This window comes from Rhinatrema bivittatum, chromosome 5 (assembly GCF_901001135.1).
Source record: "Rhinatrema bivittatum chromosome 5, aRhiBiv1.1, whole genome shotgun sequence".
In the NCBI taxonomy this organism is placed as follows: Eukaryota; Metazoa; Chordata; class Amphibia; order Gymnophiona; family Rhinatrematidae; genus Rhinatrema; species Rhinatrema bivittatum.
In genome coordinates this window covers 114418332-114439617 of record NC_042619.1, presented here as the reverse complement: position 1 = coordinate 114439617, position 21286 = coordinate 114418332, and the positions used below count along the sequence as shown (strand labels likewise).

Here is a 21286-nt window from a genome sequence, read left to right as displayed (position 1 = left end):
AGTGTGCGTTTGTGTTTGTTATAAAAGGCAAGCCAAAAGTCAGGTAAAGACTAAGGGGGTCATTCACCAAACCGCGATAGGGCATTATCATGGGCATTAGGGCCCTAACGCATGCGATAAATATCGCATCTTAACTGCATATTTAAATTTGAAAAATGTATTCAAGTGGGAGGAGTTTGGGCAGAATAAATGGAAATGAGGGCTGTTTAACGTTGAGTGTGATAACGTAACTCACACTATTGTGGGATTTAATGCCAGAAATAGCTACACCTTTTTTCTTGGCATTATGCCTGCGATAGCTGTGCATTACAGCTAAAATGGGATTTATCGCAAATCCTGTTTCGAGAGGGGAGAAAAAGAGAGAGAGAGAGAGAGAGAGCGAGCCTCTGTGGAGGCCCACTGATTTTTTTTAACTATTTATACCACAGTAAGAGGGGGCAGTTTAACATCCACAGTCATACGCACGAACAGCACAGTTACCATCAGTGAAGATTTAAAGTGATTTGGAGGAATGAAAGGTGAAAAAAGAGTAGATTTGTACCATGTTCTCTCTACCTTGCTTGACTGCAGCTAGGTAGAGAGAACATAAAAAATGAACATATAAAAAAAAGGTAGTTTTTTTGCTTTTCTGAATATTTAGATACCAGGTACCAAATTTTAGGTGATCCCAGGATTTTTCCAACCCTGCTTTGAATCATGAAATATGAGACAAAACATTCACCTTCTCAGAAAGTTGGGGTGAATGTATTGTATTGTTCTATCAGGGCTTGATAGAACCTGGGTGCCAGGTCACCACGGACACCAGGAATGAAGGCACAACATCCTCAGTCCACGTGGTCCAAGAGGATCAGCAGAGGGATCAGGTTAGAGCCAAAGAAGAGAAGGGAGCATTAGCAAAAGCACAGTCAAGAGAAAAAGGAAGAGGCAGCATCAGCCACCATGTCCTAAAGAGCAGGAAACAGCAGGCAAGCCAATGGAAGGAAGAAGGCAATAACAGCAGCAGCCTGTGCGACCAAAAAAAGAAAAGGGAGTGTCAGCCAGCCCACACGCGTCAAAGAGGACATGATGTCATTGGACCAAACAGGAATCAGCTGTAGGCAGGGCAAGGAAAAGAAGATTATGACCTAAGCACTCGCACCAGCTGAAGAAACGACCATGGTCAGAGGCCTGCACAGCTGAAGGTAGCAATGTCTAAGGAGGAGAAGAGCTGCACTCTACTGGAAATGGAGCCCAGATGGGATGTGCGAGTCAGGGAGACTACTTGGGTTAGGGGGTGGTCAGTTGAGAGAAAGAGAGGGAGACTGCTGAGGGGTGCAAGCTGGGAGAAGGGAGACTGCTGAACAAAATTTGTCAAGGGCTGTGCTGAATAAAAGGCAGATATGTATGCGACTCTCTGCAGGTGCTGCTTAAGCCTACCTTCAAACGGCTGGTCATGTCCTGGCAGCAGTTGCTCATTGCCTGTACATCTTCGTGTAAGCTCTCAAGCTCCTGAGAAAGAAATATGATAAAAGCAAACTGGTTACTTATCTGTAACTTTTTCGCAATCTCACCTCAGAAAATTAACAATCCTTTTAACTAACTAGTGAGAAAACACAAGTGGCCATTCCTGATTCTACAATATCCCTTTATAAAAAAGGAACATAGCCAACTACTGAGTATATGAAAATGTGCAGAGAGTAGACTACATAATTTTAATCTCAGTATTAGAATTAAGGAGGATACAGAGCGTTTAGACTAAACAAAACTTGCATCCATTTGAATTCTGTCTTCTGATGGTTGTCTATTATAACTGAGCCTATTCTCTGATATATTACACTGTTCTATTAACAGTCTAAGTTCACAAATGCTCTCTATTTACATTATTTATGTTGATCTATATTCCTCACTCCAGTGAAGACTCCACATTTAGAAACTGATATTATGCAGCAAATATCTTTTTTCTCATGCTTTCAGGGAATATTTCACATCACTACTTCATCCCAAAAAAGCACAGTGTCTTGTTGAATGCACGCGAAGGACTTCACGAGCTCAGTGGAAAATAAAAATGGCTACTGCATTTGTTAGTCTAGGAGACACCACAAATCCAGCATATTTGCTGTTACAATTTCTCATACCGATTAAAAAATATGTAAGATGAAAAAAAGAAAAGATTCTGGAGAACATTTAATGTTTGGCCAATGTCATCCTTTCCGGGGATTTCTAAGTGCTGTGTTCATGATAAAGCAGCATTCTAAAAGTTAACGTTAACCTGTGAAAGAAAGAAAAGGCCTTTCTTGTTGCTGGTAGTGAAGAAGTTGTTGAAAATACAACATTAAATTATTTTATTTATTTTATTTATAAAATTCTTATATACCATCATTCAGACTGGCCATCACAATGGTTTCCAAACATAAAATGCAAATAAAAGAACAGTTAAATTTACATAATACACCACTACTAAATTATTATATAAAACACAAATAAAAATAACCGGATAATAGGAGATCGCTCCTTTAAAATAGATTAAACAAAATAAGACACAATAAAATGTATTCATAATAAAATAATATAAAGTAATCTAAAATGCATAATATTTAATTACTTCATTCTGGTTTTAATTATTTTAGCAAAGAGCTCCAGATAAGACAAGTGACACCATTGCTACTTAAATCTATTTTTAAAAGGTCTTTGACAGGAGATTCTGTTTAGGTGCTGTCGAAGACACTTCCAATTAAGAGCCCACAGCTAATTAAAACATTAATAAAAATAATCTGAAAAGCTGAAAGTAAAGACATATATAAATGCAAGACACCTGCTTCACAATCAGAGCTGTTGTTGCTATCACTGGTTATTGTTCAGCTTTAATGACTCAAAGAATGAACAAAGTTGTAGCGGTCCCAGAGAATACACAGTACTAACATATGGAAGCACCAGTTCTCAAACCAAAGTGACAGTCTCCATGAACAAGTACAGTCAAAAGATGATTGTTCATCTCAACAGCATTCAATCCTAGAAACTACCAAGAAAATAGGGGGGAAAGGGGAGGGGAACTCTGGCATCAATTATGTAAATTCCTCACTAGATACACAGTTAAAACGTATAAAAATGGTCTTAATTGCCATGGGGCACAATGATTAGAAAAGTGGTATATGAAGTTTTATGACCGACTTTCTACATATCGTTAGTTTAAATATTTACTGTATTCTGGTTCAGCTTATTCACAGATTTATTTTTTTTTATTAATGGTACACGACCACTGTTTTTGTTGTCTATATCCCTCTTGCTCCATTTCTCATCTTGCAAAATAGGTATTTGAGCCAAGGGAACGTTTTGGCTCCATCTTAAAGAAACTTACTCCTGTGCCTGATTTTTCTGCACATTTCTGAACTTCAGAGTTCAATCCTGTGGATTAAAGAAACTTATTTCTGGCTTTGAGAGCAGCTGGTACAATATACGCTTTGAGAAGCATTTTAACTTCAGCAGTTTTGGAGTTGAAGTCTAAATAACTCTTGAACAATAATCACTTGAAGCCATGTGCCCATGTCTTTTACCTCCTTTACGTTCTTGAAAATGCACACAAAATCTTCATTGATGGACAAGCTTCGGCGCTCAATATCACCACGTAAGTTTCTCCTTGTACGCAAACTGTTCTCAGTAAAAAAGGTGGAAAGTGCTTTGAGAGCTTCCAACATTTCCTGCAGAAACAAAGATAAAGAAAAAGTTCACATCTGATAGATAATAAAACTTAACATTCAATGCATGCATCATATACGAAATTAACTTGTGTTCTTTTCCATCTTCAGTGTACCATTAAAAACAAAAACCTATGACATTATCTAAGTTAGTAAAAATGTCCTTCCAATCTGCAAAACCTTTAGCTTTTATGGCAAGTGTGAAAATCCTGCTCACATGAATTTATGAAACATGTGACATATACATACAATAAGTGTAACAGTGTATGCTAAAAATAAACGTCATATCACTTTGCACTCAGCAGCATGCTCACCATGGCCATCTCCCACAATATGTGTAGTTTTGCAAAGAAAAACACATCCAAATGCACAACAGACGCAATACACATCTTCCACTGATTCAAAATGCTTTTTTTAAATTTGTCATTTTGCAATTAAATTGCCATCTGCTGCAGTTCCGCTAAACTCGAGAGCACCTATACTCAGCACAGTATCACAAGGTTATTAACATACATACATAATTACATACATAATATATATAGTATTATTAATAATTAACATTCAGCCACCCTTTAAAATAAGGGGCTACTTGTATCATATTAATCCATAATTATAACAAAGTATACCCCAAAAGCTTACATTGATACAACTTCATCATACAAACACCCAAAAAAACTGTGCTATCCAATTAAATTGTAAGTAATCAAACTATATATGACTAAACATATCTATAAGATAAATAATATATGTATAAATAACATATCTATAAAATTAAAAAGCATCATCTTCCTTTTTCATAGAAATGGTAAACATTTATATACCGCGCTACCAAAACCCTTCTATGTGGTCTGACAAATTTAGAATCACACAATGTTTTTTTCATAGAGAACCATTCCTTTAAATACCGTTGTTAAGGGTAACAGTTCCAACAGGAAATCTCTTTTGCAGGTCCTTGCACCCTGCTTATCGCAAAAGTCCACATGATGCTTTTTAATTTTATGCACTGAGAGAAGAAGCGATATTCAACTTAGTGCTCACAAATGAGGATAATGTCTCTAATGTCTGGGTGAGTGCTCAGACTGATTGGTTCGATTATAGCAGCTGGCATGGAGAGAAGACACATCAAGATCAAAGTTTTGGTAACATGGGGGCGTAGTACCTTGAGGAGGAATTAGAAGACTGGGAGAAGATAGGTGAAGTGGAACAGTGGGCCAAATTAAAAGGAGCTATTGTAAAGGCAACACATCTTAATGTAAGAACAAAGAACAAAAAAGGAAAAAGAAACCGATCTGGTTCTCAAAGGAGGTGGCAGAAAAAATAAAGGCAAAAAGAACAGCGTCAAGAAGTACAGAGGATCCCTTAAAAAAACACAGGGAAAAATATCTGATGAGGCTGAATGCGATGAGGAAAGAAATCAGGAAAGCTAAAGGTCAAGCAGAAGAAAGGATTGCCAAAGAGGTAAAGGAAGGTGACAAAGTATTTTTCAGCTATATCAGAGAATGGATGAAAGCCCAAGGTGGTATAGAAAAATTGAAAGGAGACACAGAGCAATATGTGGAGAGAGCTGAAGAAGCAGCTGAAATATTAAACAATACTGATTGAAAAAAACATGGATGGAAGTGGGGTAGACGCAAACCCATTTACAGACGTGAATGTACGGGAAAAACTAGGAAAATTGAAGTGGACAAGGCCATGGGGCTGGATGAGGTATATCCCACGATATTAAGGGAGATGTGCTGGCGGGTCTGCTGAAAGACTGGTTCAACAGATCCCTGGAAATGGGGAGTAGTGCCACGATATTGGAGAAGAGCAAAAGTAGTAAGAGAGAGGAAACTACAGGCCAGTCAGGCTCCCCTCAGTGGAGGGAAAATTAATGGAGACTCTGCTGAAGGAAAGGATATTGAACTATCTAAAATCCAGTGGGCTGCTGGCACCAATGCAACCTTGTTTCACCATGGTTTCAAATAAATCTAATTAATTTTCTGAATGGGTGACTAGAGAATTAGGTCAAGGTAGAGCAGTCAATGAGATTTACTTGGATTTCAGCAAAGTCTTTGATACGATCCCACATAGAAGGCTCATGAATAAAACGAGAAGCTTGGGAGTGGGTGCCAAGGTGGTGGAATGGATTACAGACCGCAGCATGTAATGGAAAATGGAACCTTGAAGAGAGGACGGTGTTAGAGTGCTGGTTTTGAGACCGGCTCTGTTCATTTTCATAAGTGACATTGCAGAGAGTTTAGAGGGAAAGGTTTGCCTTTTTTGCGGATGACATTAAGATCTGCAACAGAATGAATACGCCTGAAGGAGTAGAGAGAATGAAACATGCTATAAGAAAGCTTGAACAGTGGTTGAATATTTGGCATCTGGGATTCAATGCCAAGAAGTGCAGGGTCATGTATTTAGCATACAGTAATACAAAGGAGTTGTATGAAATGGCAAGGTGAAAGACTAATATTCACGGACCAGGAGAGGGACCTTGGAGTGATAGTGTCTGGAGATCTGAAGGCAGAAAAGCAATGTTAAAAGGTGGTAGTTAAAGCCAGAGACATACTGGGCTGCACAGAGAGAGGAAAACCAGCAGGAAAAAGGAAGGTGATAATGCCCTTTCATTGGTCTTTGGTGAGGTCTCACCTAGAGTATTATGTTCAGTTCTGGAGACCATATCTCAGAAAGGATAGACACAGGATGGAAGCGGTCCAGAGAAAAGGGACCAAAATGGGGTGGAGTCTATATCAGAAAACCTATGAGAGGCTGAAGAATCTAAATATGTATACCCTGGAGAAGAGAAGATGTAGGAGTGATATGAACCAGACCTACATATGCCTGAAAGGTATTAATGATGCACAAACTGTAAAGCTAGAGGTCACAACATGAAAATCCAGGAGGAAGAACGCAAAACCATCATCAGGAAATATTTCTTCACATAGAGGGTGATGGATGCCTGTAATGCCCTCCTGGAAGAGGTGGTGAAGACGAGAACAGTAACGTAGTTCAAGAGTTCATGGGATAATAACTATGAATTCCTAGAGGCTAGAGGATGGAAATAAAGAAATAAGGTAACCTATGCTGACTTTGGGTGTACATTTCTGCATGGGGTAATGTGCATGGAGTGGCAGATACTACCCTTAACAGAAGGCATGTGGGATAACCTGCGGATGATACAAAATTATTCAGAGTAGTTAAATCACAAGCGGATTGTAATACATTACAGGAGGACCTTGCAAGATTGGAAGATTGGGCATCCAAATGGCAGATGAAATTTAATGTGGACAAGTGCAAGGTGTTACATATAGGGAAAAATAACCCTTGCTGTAGTTACACGATGTTAGGTCCATATTAGGAGCTACCACCCAGGAAAAAGATCTAGGCATCATAGTGGATAATACTTTAAAATCGTCGGCTCAGTGTGCTGCAGCAGTCAAAAAAGCAAACAGAATGTTAGGAATTATTAAGAAAGGAATGGTTAAAAAAATGGAAAATGTCATAATGCCTCTGTATTGCTTCACGGTGAGATTGCACCTTGAATACTGTGTACAATTCTGGTCGCCACATCTCAAAAAAGATATAGTTGCGATGGAGAAGGTACAGAGAAGGGCAACCAAAATGATAAAGGGGATGGAACAGCTCCCCTATGAAGAAAGGCTGAAGAGGTTAGGGCTGTTCAGCTTGGAGAAGAGACGGCTGAGGGGGGATATGACAGAGGTCTTTAAGATCATGAGAGGTCTTGAATGAGTAGATGTGAATCGGTTATTTACACTTTCGAATAATAGAAGGACTAGGGGGCATTCCATGAAGTTAGCAAGTAACACATTTAAGACTAATCGGAGAAAATTCTTTTTCACTCAACGCACAATAAAGCTCTGGAATTTGTTGCCAGAGGATGTGGTTAGTGCAGTTAGTGTAGCTGGGTTCAAAAAAGGTTTGGATAAGTTCTTGGAGGAGAAGTCCATTAACTGCTATTAATCAAGTTTACTTAGGGAATAGCCACTACTATTAATTGCATCAGTAGCATGGGATCTTCTTGGGGTTTGGGTAATTGCCAGGTTCCTGTAGCCTGGTTTCGCCTCTGTTGGAAACAGGATGCTGGGCTTGATGGACCCTTGGTCTGACTGAGCATGGCAATTTCTTATGTTCTTATGCACAGAGAGGCAGTTACCACTGTAAGCAACTTGCTAGGGAGAGTAGATGGACCACGTGGTCTTTATCTGCCATCATTTACCATGTTATATATCATTCTTACCAAGGCTGGGTTTAAAAAAGGTTTGGTCAAGTTTCTGGAGGAAATGTCCATAAAAAGGTATTAACCAGGTAGACTTGAGGAAAGTCATTGCTTATCCCTGGGTGTAAGGTTCATATAATTTATCTATTATTTGAGATCCTGCCACTATAGGAAACAAGAGGATCAGTGAACACCAGGAGTTCTTTATTCTGCACCAAACATCATAAAAAGCCCGACTCAGGCAGAGTTTCGCTCTTTGAGCTGCTTCAGGGGCTATTGTATGTAATGCCGGTGGTTTGTCTCCATACAGCAGTTCAGCCTCTTTAGAAATGTTTAAACAATTGCCTTCAGGACAAACAGTAAGGAATACAGCCAGCTGTAAAACTGATGGCTCTTGACTGTCTAAACGCTGGTATCTATTCAGCTGCGTTCCTGTCCGGACAAAGTGGAGCTTGCCACTGAAGTGTTTGTGTCGGCATTTGAGTGGAGGTGTATTCCTTACTGTTTGTCCTGAATGTAATTGTTTAAACATTTCTAAAGAGGCTGAACTGCTATATGGAGACAAACCACCGGCATTACACATAATAGCCCCTGAAGCAGCTCAAAGAGCGAAACTCGTCCAGAGTCAGGCTTTTTATGATGTTTTGTGCAGAATAAAGAACTCCCGTTGTTCACTGATCCTCTTGTCTTGGTCGCTACTGCTATATTGGATCAGTTTTCGGTTTGTTTTTTTGGACTATAGGAAACAGGCTTGGTCTGACCTATTTATTGTGAATATTCTGTTTCAGGATATTCACAATAAATATGCATGTGATAAATTTACATGCCCTGGGTCTCCATTACATGCAAGTTCATCTCATTCATATTCATTGTGAATATCCTGAGAAATTGATTGGCTGTGGGAGTCATCAGGACAGAGTTGGAAAGCCCTGCTCTAGGGACAGTCCTTGCCTTGGAGGAAGTACGTTTGTAACTTAAGATCCCAGGGCAGACAATCATGAAGGCATTGTTAGGTTCAATCCTGAAATCAAGGGCTACAGAGGTAAGGTCTCAGAACAGAGATTTTATTTAGATTTAGCTCTGGCCTTTTCGTTGTTATTCCAAGGCACCAGTCAGTGAAACATCTGATGTTAAATACCCCGTGGAACATCACGTCAGCTGGCAACATTTCACAAAGCCTGCCCACCGGCCAGTTTGTTATCAAAAGCCTCCCTGTTTGAATGTCGAGGGATTGCTGAAAGTTCCCAGACCCCACTCTCCACCTGCAGACTCCAGGCTGGCGCTGCGCCACGCCCCCTCTACCTTGTCATTATCCAGCCGCGTCTCCAGGATCTTGTTCAGCTTCCGGGACAGCGGGTTCCCGGAGGCGACGGCGCTGCCCTCACTGTTTGCACCCGAGGGAGCCCCTGTTGGGGCTGAGGGAGGTGGCGGCGGTCCCTCGGTGATCAGCAGGCTCTCGGACATGCCGCCGTTTCTGTAGCACTCTTGTCTTTTTCCCCCTGGAAGCCGCGCTCAGCTCCTACAGCCACCAACCAAGTCACCGCCGTGTCACAGGCGGAAGGAAGGCAAGTCCGGGAAGAGGCGGCTTGTGACGTATGTTCCGCCCGGCGTTGAGGCATTGGTTTAAGCGTGGTTTGTGTTTTCCACCTTGGAATCGCCTTTCTCTAAACTAAGAAGATAAGATGCTTTTCGAAACTTTTTTTTGGAGGGTACAGATAATTTACATATCTTCTTTAAATAAAGCATAGGAGTGATATTCCTTTCCGGAACATGAAACTTTCTTGATAGGCAAATCTGGATCTGATTTTTAACACATTATATCTATGGACTTGTGGTTTCATTTTTATAAACAAAAATGAATTACATTTTAATGGAATTAATTACTGAACAGTTTTATTATACTTAAATAATCATACAAAATTAAACTGTAACTATATCACAAAGATGAAATACAAGCATGTTACAAAAAACATGTGTAAGTGACTAAATATCACCTTATTTTAAATCAGTCTAACACAGAATCCAAATGTTATACAAATCTGTTTAACAAAATGCAAGCATATCATATATCCATTCATACATCTTGCTCATACATATCCTGCTAAAAATAAGCAACTATTAACGAAAGAAAAATAGACTAGCAGCCCTACCAACAAATAATTTAGTAAACCATGTACATAAACACCACAGTCATATTGACTGATACACTTGTTTCATCTGTTATCATCCATTATTCATAGAATCTGCAACAGTATGAGTGGGTTATATGAATGGTTGTATATGTGATGTACTTGCATTTTTTAATTTCTTTGATTTGTTTTAAATGAGCTACTTGCTAATTTCATGGAGTGCGTCCTGGCCTTTCTGTTATCTGAGAGAATAAATAACCGATTTACATTAACTTGTTCAAGTACTTCCATGATTTTGTAGTCTTCTATCATATCGCTCCTCAGTCGTCTCTTTTCCAAACAGAAACAGCCCTAACTTCTTTAGCCTTTCCTCACAGGGTAGCCGTTCCATGCCCCTTATCATTTTGGTCGCCCTTCTCTGCACTTTCTCCAGTACAGCTATATCCTTTTTGAGATGTGGTGGCCAGAATTGCACACAATATTCAAGATTGCGGTCTCACCATGGAGCGATACAGAGGCATTATGACATCCTCTGTTTTATTTGCCAGCCCCTTCCTAATAATTCCTAACATTGTTTGCTTTTTTGATCGCCACAGCACACTGGGCCGACAGTTTCAATGTATTATCCACTATGACGCCTATATCTCTTTCCTGGGTGGTAACTCCTAAGGTAGACCTAACACTGTGTAACTACAGCTAGTGTATTTTTCTCTATATGCATCATTATGCACTTGTCCATGTTAAATTTCATCTGCATTTACCACTGTGAAAACTGACCATTTAATCCTGTCTGTTTGCTATCTTTTAACCAACTTGCAATCCGCAAAAGGATATCACCTCCTATCCTATGACTTTTTAGTTTTTTTAGAAGCCTCTCGTGCAGATTTTTGTCGAATCCCTGCTGAAAATCCAAATACACCACATCTTCCTATTCACCTTTGTCCACTTGTTTATGCACCCCTTCAAAAAAATGTAGGAGATTTGTGAGGCAAGACTTCTCTTGGGTAAATCTATGTTGGCTGTATCCCATCAAACCATGTCTATCTAAATGTTTTGTAGTTTCCACAATTTTTCCTAGAACTAAACTATACCTTTTATGTGATGTACAGTATTTAAAAAGTACACATAGAAATGTCATTGGTCCAGGGTTCTGGGTTGTAGCTAATGAAGCTAACTAATGAAGGTTACTTGTCTGAATTAGTATCAGTGATGCCTCCACCCTCGCACTGTTTCTCAGATGAACACTAGAGTTGTTGCTAGATAAGACAACCTCCGAACCCCTGCAAGGTTAAACAATTAGCAAGTCTAAAGACATCCCATCAATTTCACATGAGGAAAATTTATTTCAGAAAAAAAAAAAAACTTTTAACATTGTTTATTTATTTGCATTTGTATGCTGCTTACACTAGGCCCTAAGCAGCTCACAACTGAACACACACAGTAATTCAATACATGCATACCATTTTAAAAACATGGACAAAATACAAATCAGTTCTGCCTACTGTTGTGATTTTGAGGTATTTGAGTGGATTCTTGGGGTATTGTGGAGGTGACCACGCCACAGGGAGGAGCCCTGTGAGGAGCAACAGTACCAGGCTAGACTCAGGACGCACAAACACAGATATTTGTCTTTTATTAAACAGCTGATGAGTTCCACCAGAGGTGGCAGTAGTGTGGCAATCCAGAGATAGCAGTCCAGGGATCCTCTGCAGAGGAGACCCATCTCACTGATAAAGTATAGGAAAGACCGGTTGCAGGTTCCCAGTGCAGCAGAGCTGTGGATGAGACAGACTGATAAGTTAGATTACTCACTAAGTTGGTAGCGATTCCAGTAGGCAGAAGTAGATGGTTACAGGCACTGAGGCAGGGAGAGCAGGCCCTTGAGAAGCGAGTAACTGATCCCAGTAAGGCACCTGAAAGAAAACAAAGGGCCCCCGAGGAGCGGGTACCCAGGTTAGAGAATACCTCGAAGGGCAGAGAGAGCTTCCAGCAGCAGAGTAGCTTAGACCGGACAAGTCCAATCCTTGCTAACTCGATGAGCTAGCAAACAAGGGCAGGCTAAATACCCGGATGGTGTGATGTCACTCAAGGGGGACGCCCCTGAGGTTCCCACCATGATGTGGATAAAGACATGGGTGGCACCCGCGCGCACATCCTAGGAGGCCCTTAGGAGAAACATGGCGTGAGGCTTTGTCATAGTCGTTCCGGGGCCGCCGGAGAGAGCGGCATGCAGACGCGGCGGTAGCCATCTTCCCAAGGCTAGCAGGGAGAGCAGAGAAAAAGGTGAGGCACAAAGGTGGAAGCCGTCTGAGACCGGATGCAGCACCTACTCAGAAAAAGTCCTTAAATCAGCTTATGCAAATGCTAGCTTGAGCTAAAAGGTTTTAAGTAAACATTTAAAGGCTTTTACATCCTCTGACATCAGTAACTCATATGACAAAGAATTCCAAATTGTAGGTGCAGACACTGAGAAAGCACGTCACCTTGTCTCAACAAATTTGGATAGCAAATTTTTTGGTATATCCAATAATGCTCTTTGTGATGAGCAAAGTGTCTTAAGTGGATTATATACCCAGAGGATTGCCTTAATTCATGGCAACGAGCTGGCATCCAGTAATTTATAGACCAGCATTGCCACCTTAAATTGGGAGCCAATGGAGGTTGTGCAATACGGGTGAAATGTGCTCTCTTGCAGTATGACCCATGATTAACTGTGTGATAGCATTCTGAAGAAGTTGCACATCCTTCATTGTAGATGCTGGCAGGCCTAGCTATGCTAAATTACAGTAGTCTATAATTGGGAACAGAAGGGCCTGAACAACAGAGTGAAAGTCTCCCAGGTATAATAGAGGCTTACGTCCTCACAGGTTACGCAAAAAACACTTGAACAAATTTACTGTCACTTTTTGATAAATTTTCCAGATAGTAATGGGACATGAAGGGGATGACCTAGTTGCAGCTTTGCAAATATCTTCGATAGGTACTGCTCTCAGATGAGCCATTGATGCAGCCTTGGCTCTCACTTGATGAACCTTGATAGAATCTGTCTTTTGGATGCCTGCTAAAGCATAACAATGAACAATACAGTCTGCTAGACAATTGGATAATGTTTGTTTCGGGAGCCTAAGCTGAGGAGAACCGCACCTGAGAGGGAGCGAGGGCGAACGGGACTGTGCCAGTGAGCTAGAGAGCTGTCTCCCGCCCCACCCGACGTCATCATTACCCGACGCCAGCTGACTGCATTTAAACAGCAGAGCAGCGGCGCACAGCCGCCGGCACGCAGCTGAAGCCGCGCGCCAAAGGGGCGCGCCCCTGGAGAAAATTTTGAGGAGGAAGAGTCCTTCATTTTAAAATGGGGAAGAAGCGGAAAATGAAGGTTTTAACATCTACACCGGTGGCAAAAGAACAAAGAGGACCGATGGACTCACACTTAATAAGAAGGGTGAGTTATACCTCTAAGGAGGTCCCCCAAAATCTTTCTCTTTCGTCTGGGGCTACAGCGAGTCCCGCCCATGATCAGATATCCATAAGTACCTCAAGTCGTGTAGGGGTAAATCTTTTATATACCCCTAACACAGGTGGGGTGGTAACAGCTGAAGATAGGGATAAAGATCTTCTGGACCAGGCTGCAGCCAGTATTGAAGGTGTGGAGGAGGGAATGGCTGCACCAGACCCAGAGAACATATCTCTAGTAGACATCTGGAAAGCAATTACAAACATGGAAAGGAGGCTATCTCAATCCATGGCCCAAGCTACTGTCTTCTCTAGTGAGATAAAAGGGGAACTGAACGACCACAGGAAAAGAATAGAACAAATTGAAATTGCTAATACTGCTATGAACTCTCAGATAACAGCTTTACAGACTACTGGGACTACTTTCATCAAAGACACTCTGGTTATATATAAAAATTTGGAAGGGTTAGAAAATGATATGCAGAGGAAAAATTTACGCTTCCTAAATTTTCCCGTTACTAGATTGTTATTGGCGCAAGAATTATTCAAAAAATATCTTAGAGAAATATTGAGTATTACATCAGAAATTCTTATTTCTAAGATATACTACCTATCAAATTCCAGGAGAGAAGGTATAGCCCCAGAAGGTGGAATAGATGTGTTAGTTGACAACAGCCCTAATTTAACATCCCAACAAGGGCAACTTTGATAGTTACCTTTGTTGCTGAACAGGACAAAAATCTAGACCTGCAAAAATACTATAAAAATAAAAGTTTCTTGTTCTGTGGTAAGATAGTTCAAGTCTTCCCTGATGTATCGAGAAATACTCAGATGAGAAGGAAACAATTTCTTTTGATGAGACAACGAGTGTTGGCTCTTGGAGCCACCTTTTTCCTCAAATTTCCGTGTAAGTGTATCATAACACTACACAAAAACAAATTTGTTTTTCTTGATCCTTCTCATCTAGAAATTTTTCTTAAGGATAAAGGTAGTTGAGGGAGTTGTAATCGTTTATATGGATATATTGTATACTGGTCAGAAAATGTATACTCTCCTGAGATGTTCATAAATGTATGATTATTTACCCCTTTTGAAAGCTCCCCATAATGTGAACTTAATTATTGGAAATATGGAATTGATATTGTTTTCTTAAATTTGAATGTGATGTATTAGAAGCCAATTTTGCTTATTTTCTTTTCATTGTAAAATGTATGAGAAATCAAATAAAGTATAAATAAAAAAAAAAAAAAAAAAGGATGTTTGTTTGGCTACTCCTATCCCAGGTTAGGAACATAAGAGACAAATAGCTGTGAAACCTGACGATGTGGCTATGTTCTTTTCCTATAGTAAGCAAAGGCTCTTTTACAATCTTAAGGAATGAAGGGCCTTTTCATCTTCATGTGCATGTGGCCTCGGAAAGAAAGGAGGTAAGATGATAGCTTGATTAATATGAAAAGCCAATACCACCTTTGATAAAAACTTCAGGTGCATGCAAAGCACCACCCTGTTGTGAAAGAATTTCATGTAAAGAGAGTAATGAACTAAAGCCTGAAATTCACTGACTCTTCTGGCTGACATGATTGTGACTAGGAATTAATACTTTCCATGTGAGAAATCTGAGAGAAACCGACTCCTCCAGTGGTTCAAATGAAGGCTTCGTTTGTTGTGACAGAACCACATTCAAGTCTCATAGAACAGGAGGTTTGCCAACTGGAAGTTTAATATGCCATAAATCCTTCATGAACTTTTACACCAATGGAGGAGTTGAGATTGGCCTACCCTCATTTTGAAAATGATAAGCTGCTATGACACCGAGATGCACGCTCGCTGATGAAATACTGAGACCCAAGAAAGACAGAGATAGTAAGTATTTGAGTAGGTCTTTTAGTTTGCATGCAGATGAGACAAAGAAGTCTGTAGACACTACCTTTTCCATTTGAATCTGTAATTTCTTCTAGTAGACAGTCTCTGGGCAAACACTACTATATCCTCAACTTTGAGTAAGAAAAAGTGTGCAATCAGCGAGCATTCAACATTCATGCCATCGGGTTGAATGAGGGAAGATTTTAGATGGTATAGACATCCTTCCTCTTGACTTAGTAAGAATGGATCTACCCCCAAGAGGAAATTGGAGAGGTGCTGGACAGCAAACCAAGAGGTCTGGGCCACACTGGAGCAATAAGAATCAGCCGGGCCTTCTGCTCGAGAACTTTTTGCACCATCTGGTGATCAGTGGAATCAATGGAAAAGCATCCTGAGCAGATCTGAGTTTGCTGGGCAGAAGGATGCAAAATCTTACCACTTTTCTGTATTCCTCCGATGCAGATAGGTTAGTTGCTGGAAGTCCCTATAGACTGAAGATAAATTGATTTTTGCAGGGGCTATTCGTGTGGGCAAAATACTCTGCTGAGATGATGATCTGCTAATGTGTTAGAAATTCCTGGAACATAGGTCACTTGCAAGACATTTTCATGTTTACATGTCCATTACTATATCTTTATTGCCTCCTGGCAGAGGATCCATGATCCCATCCCATCCTGTTTCTTCATGTAGAAACAGGATCTCTCTGTCTATCTGGCCCTCTGATGCCTCTTTTGGTATACCCTTTTCATCTGCACATCAGAAGGTATGTTTTGAGAGACTTGTATAATTTGCCAAAATATACGAGCTTTCTCTTGAGATTCTAACTCCCTTACCACGAGGCCTGCACATCTGGTGTTTACTCCTCCGGTTCTCACAGTTGTGTCACGGGCTTGAAGGCGTGGACCATGGCACTGCTGACAGACAGGGCCAAGGCATTGTACAGAATCGTGAGGCAGAGAGGTGGTCAGGAAGGCAAGGTTGAGGCAAACAGAGTCTGTTCAGGAGCAAGAGACAAGCAAGGATCAGGGCAGGTAGCAGATAGAAGGAAGGTCAGGAACCAGGCCAGATCTTAATCAGAATCAGGAACAGCCAGATGCAGAAGAATAAAGAAACAGGACCTGTTGCTTGGGCACCTGCCCAGAGGAGTGAGCTTCCTTTTATGTTAGAGCAGTGCTGATGTCAGCTGTCACAACACATTAAATCCTGGGAGCTGGCCCAATAAAGCTAGTGAGTTGCTACAGGCCCTTACTCAGAGCAGCAGGATGCAGCAGAGGCGCAGGATGCCAGGAGTCATTTGGGAGGCCCAGTAGGTTGCAGAACACAGCACTGGAGCCAGGACCATGAGCTACAGGACGCCAACCATGGTACAGCACCCCGTGGTCAGCGGCATATTACAAGTTGCTTTGTAGTCACATGATATAGGGTCATTGTGAGAATGCTGAGTCCAATGAGGCCTACCTTCTGAATATCCTAAGCCAAGCTTGTCAAACTTAGGCCTAACAATCCCATTACAGCTACTTGGTGAAGAAGCAGCTAGAGTGGCATCCCCTCTTGGAGGATGAAAGGTTGTAGCCACCAGTGAAGCTGCTGTTTCATGCCTTGTGAGACATCCACTGATCTTGTCAAGGGCTGAGTTAATTGGTTCTGTTGGTAGCAGATGCCCCATTGTCAGAGTTGCATGTGAAAGCGGGTCAGCAGAACTATGTGAACTGCTGCCACCATGATCCCAGAACTACTATAATGTCTCTGGCTATTGCCTGATCTGCGTTTAGTGGTCTATGTATAGGTGTTCTGAGTGTGTTCACCTTGCTGATGGGAGGAAGGCGTTTTCTTGCAGGGAATATCCATGCCCCAGTGGTGTACTAAGGGAGGGGCGAGGGGGGGCGGTCCACCCCAGGTGACAACAGGCGAAGGGGTGTCATTGCCGCCAGCATATAGAAAGGTCCCGCAGTGGCACAGAGAAGTGATGTGCTGGCAGTATTCCCACTCCCCACCAGCAAAAGCGAGGTCCTGCAGTGAAAGAAGAGGCCCTGCGGTGCCACTAGCATTTCCTCCGAATTGGCGGCAGATGAAGAAACTTTGCTGTGCAGCCAGTAGCCGAAGAAGTCCAGATTGTGTGTGAGAGGTCGAGAGACTAGCCTTATGAGAGTGGGTGCCTGTGTGTGAGAGAGTGAGTGTGTGAGTGCCTGTGAGGGTGTGTATGAAAAAGTGCTTGTGTGTATGAGGGTGTATGGGAGGGAGCCTGTGGGTGTGTGGGTTTCCATGAGAGAGAGTGCCTGTGCAGGTATCCATGAGAGTGCCTGTGCCTGCACATGCCTATGTATATGTGTGTGAGAGGGATTAAAGTTTGTGCACTCTCCTCCAATCCACGACAATCTCAGGATGACTAGAAATCTAAAGTTCCCAGGTATGGAGAGCAGGAGATTTTGGTTTTTATCCTTGTTAGTTTTAATTATTGGATGTGATGTGTCTGCTGTTTTGAAATATTGTATTAGTATTTGATAATTCTATTCATCAGCAGTTTGATATGTATATATTTTTTTAGTATGGGTTTTACTATTCTGATTGATTTATATTTCTTGATATGTTTTGAGGAATAATGATGTTCTGCTTTTCCATTGTTGCATTGCATATAGAATCTGGCTTGTTGTGGTTTCCAGTTCAGGTTTTGTCTGCATGTATGTGTGCGTGTGTGTGTTAGTATGTGGGAGAGTGTTATGGTTTCGAGGTGTTTGAGTGGATTCTTGGGTACTGTGGAAGATGACCACACCCACGGGGAGGAGCCCTTGGGGAGCCACAGTACTGGGCTAGACTCAGGACGCACAAACACAGAGTTTTGTCTTTTTATTGTACAGCTGATGTTTACCACCAGAGGTAGCAGTCCAGGGATCCTCGGCAGAGGGAACCCATCTTACCAAGATGGTATAGGGAGATTCAGGTATAGGTTTCCCAGCACGACAGAGCTGTAGATGATCAGACTGAGAATTAGATTACTCACTAGATGGTAGCTGTAAGGTTGATGATTCCACCAGGCAAAGTCGATGGTAACAGGCACTGATGCAGGGAAGCAGGCCCTCGAGGAGCGAGTACCTGGTCCCAGTAAGGCACCTGAAAGAAAGCAAAGGGCCCCTGAGGAGTGGGTACCCAGGTTAGAGAATTATCTGAAGGGCAGAGAGAACTTCCAGCGGCAGCACGGAAGTGGCAGAGTAGCTTAGACTGGACGAGTCCAGTCCTTGCTAACTGAACGAGCTAGCAAACAAGTACAGGCTATATACCCGGATGACGTGACATCACTCAAGGGGGGATGCCCCCCCCAGGTTCCCGCCATGAAGTGGATAAAGACGTGGGTGGCGTTCACGCACGTACCCTAAGAGGCCCTTAGGAAAAATATGGCATGAGGCTTTGCCATAGCTGTTCCGGGGACGCTGGAGAACGCAGCTTGCAGACGCGGCGGTAACCATCTTCCCAAGGCTAGCGGGGAGAGCAGAGAAAAAGGTGAGGCACAAGGATCGAAGCCGTCTGAGACCGACGGACGCAACAGAGAGACACATATAGAGGAAGCATGTGTGTGTTAGAGAAATACAGAGGAAGTGTGTGTATGTGTCTGTCACCAAGCATGTATGTGTGAGAGAGCATATTATGCGTGCCCCCAGTATATGACGTTAGCGTGACAGATATGGAGAGTGGGAGATTTTTTTAAATCCTTATTAGTTTTAATTATTGGGTGTTATTTGATCTGCTGTTTTGAAATATTTTATCGATGTGTAGGAAATGTTAAGATTATATGTGTGTGTGTGGGGGGGGGTGCCAAAGGAAGTATGCGCCCCAAGTGCCAAATACTTTAGGTACGCCACTGCCATGAATGGCTTCAGCTTTTGCTTACTATTATATAAGTATTGAACCATGTACAATCGGTGAGCAGAGAAGCTCTGAAATACTTTCTTACCAAAATTATCCAGTAACATGAGATCCTTCTCTGGTGGGGTGTTAGAAAATATTCTTGTTTTCTTGGCTCTTTTCAGAGTTAACTCAACTACTATTGATTGATAAGGTAGTTGTACTATATATCCCAGGGATTTTTGTACTCTGTACTTGAGGTCTAGTTTCCTTGTTATTGGGGCACAGGAAATTGGGTTCTTCCACATTCCTGTTTGTCAGTCCTGCAGAATATCATGAATTGGAATGGTTGCTGGTTCAGTTGGGATCTCTAGAATCGGGAGAAGGCCAAATATTTCACTCAAGGATCCTTGCCCTTATGAACATTGATTCCAAGTACTGTACCCAACTTGTCCAGAAATCTGAAATAAGAGACGTCCTCCATCCAGAGGTTCAGGTAGGGGATCAGAGGATATCCTTGTCAAACCCTCTTTAGATCCAAGGGGGAGAGAACATTTAATCCAGGGTCCCAATGATTAATTTGTGACCCTGGATGAATGAAGGGACCTTGGTCTCTGAACTGTCTGAACTTCACTGCAAGTGTCTGGGATTAGAACCACTTTGTAAGGGATCTGATGAACTCTTTCTAGTGGAAGTAAATCTGATACGTTGAAAAGGAGAGAGGTTGGAGAGTACCCTCTTTATCCTTAGACACTAGAAAGGTAAAGAATGTCTTCACTAATTCCACCACTTTTGTCCAAAGGCTGACATGCTCTTTGACCGGATGTTGGAGGTGGAACATCTTCTTCTTCTGATACCAGAATAGCATCCCCATTCACCTCCTCTGGGCTTTGGAAGATTGGCTCTGGAGTCCAGTTTGAAATTAAGAAGACTACAGAACAAATGGGATCCGATGTTTCTAGATGAAAGCCTTGTTCCAACAATCACATCACCCTGGTGATTTGTGGGGGTAAGCGTATCACATCACTTTCTGTCCCCAAAGATTCACTTCTCTGTATGAGTAAAGTAGAAAACAATTGAGTTGGCAGCACTGTGGCCCCATGACTTGATGATGGAGTAGCTTTCTCACTCAGAGCATTACTGGTGTTGAAGCTTGATACACTGAGCCCTGGAGCATATGCTGACAGAATATATACTTTTCAACCATGAAGGGTCACTGGTGCTCATTAAATTCAACTCTGAGGGAAAATTTCATTGTATAGTGCTTGTGTAAACAGCAGATCTAAAGGCCCACAGTTGTTACAGCGTGGAACTAACACAAATGTTCCCTTAGTTGTAATAGCAAATCACAGGCAATAGGGGTACCTCTGGAAATCAGTTACTATGTTCTGCTCCAAGCAATCCTCCTGGCTTTTAACTATACCTGGGATCTCTCCAGGATTTACCAAGAGACTCTGGGATTTTATTGAAATTGTCAGGTTTCTCTTTTTTAATATTTATTTTTATTTATTTAATTTTAAATGTTAATAGTGTTATGTTTGTTATTTTTGGGTTCTTGTTAAATTCACTGAAAAATGTAATAAAAAATGGACATTCTAAAACAGTAGAAATTGCTGGGTTTCTGGAGACAAATCAGAAATCTGTTATCAACCTGTGTCAAGTTGTAAAAGGTGGCTGTGAATGAATCAGCCCACAGCTACATGGGTCCTTTAGAAATAGGCAATATTGACCACTCCAGCCAGAAGAAGGACAAAGGCATTGGCTTCATGAGCTGGAAGGGAGAGGTGGAAGCAGGCCTGGCACCATGGAACACAGTGCCTTTGGGCAAGGATTGATGTCGGTACCCTACCTCACATTCTCCCACACACATGGCACTTATTTAACCCTTCTTGGGTGACTATATAACTTCCATGTTCATCCCCACATTGGTCAGACTGCATGTGCATATCTAGAAGGAAAAAGGAAGAATATATGGAAGGGAGTTAGATGTAGAGTTTGCCTTGCTGGCTTCTGTCTTCCCATACCCACCTAACTTGGTGCCTCAGGCACCGTCTTGCCTACTAAAAACAACGGCCCCGTGCAGTGGTATCAAGCAGAGGTGCCAGAGGAAA

The 21286-nt window shown here is 41.8% G+C and overlaps 1 protein-coding gene across 1 annotated transcript in view; it reads right to left on the bottom strand.

The window, feature by feature from the left end:
* COG6 (component of oligomeric golgi complex 6) overlaps window positions 1–9500 on the bottom strand; it is a 284653-nt gene extending 275153 nt beyond the window's left edge. The window contains exons 1-3 of the mRNA XM_029602762.1: window positions 9196–9500; window positions 3531–3674; window positions 1417–1488 (exon numbers count right to left, since the gene is read on the bottom strand). Of these exons, the coding sequence (XP_029458622.1) occupies window positions 1417–1488; window positions 3531–3674; window positions 9196–9357 (378 nt within the window). The 5' untranslated portion in view covers window positions 9358–9500. The remainder of the gene's footprint in view (window positions 1–1416; window positions 1489–3530; window positions 3675–9195) is intronic.
* Window positions 9501–21286: the final 11786 nt, after the last annotated feature.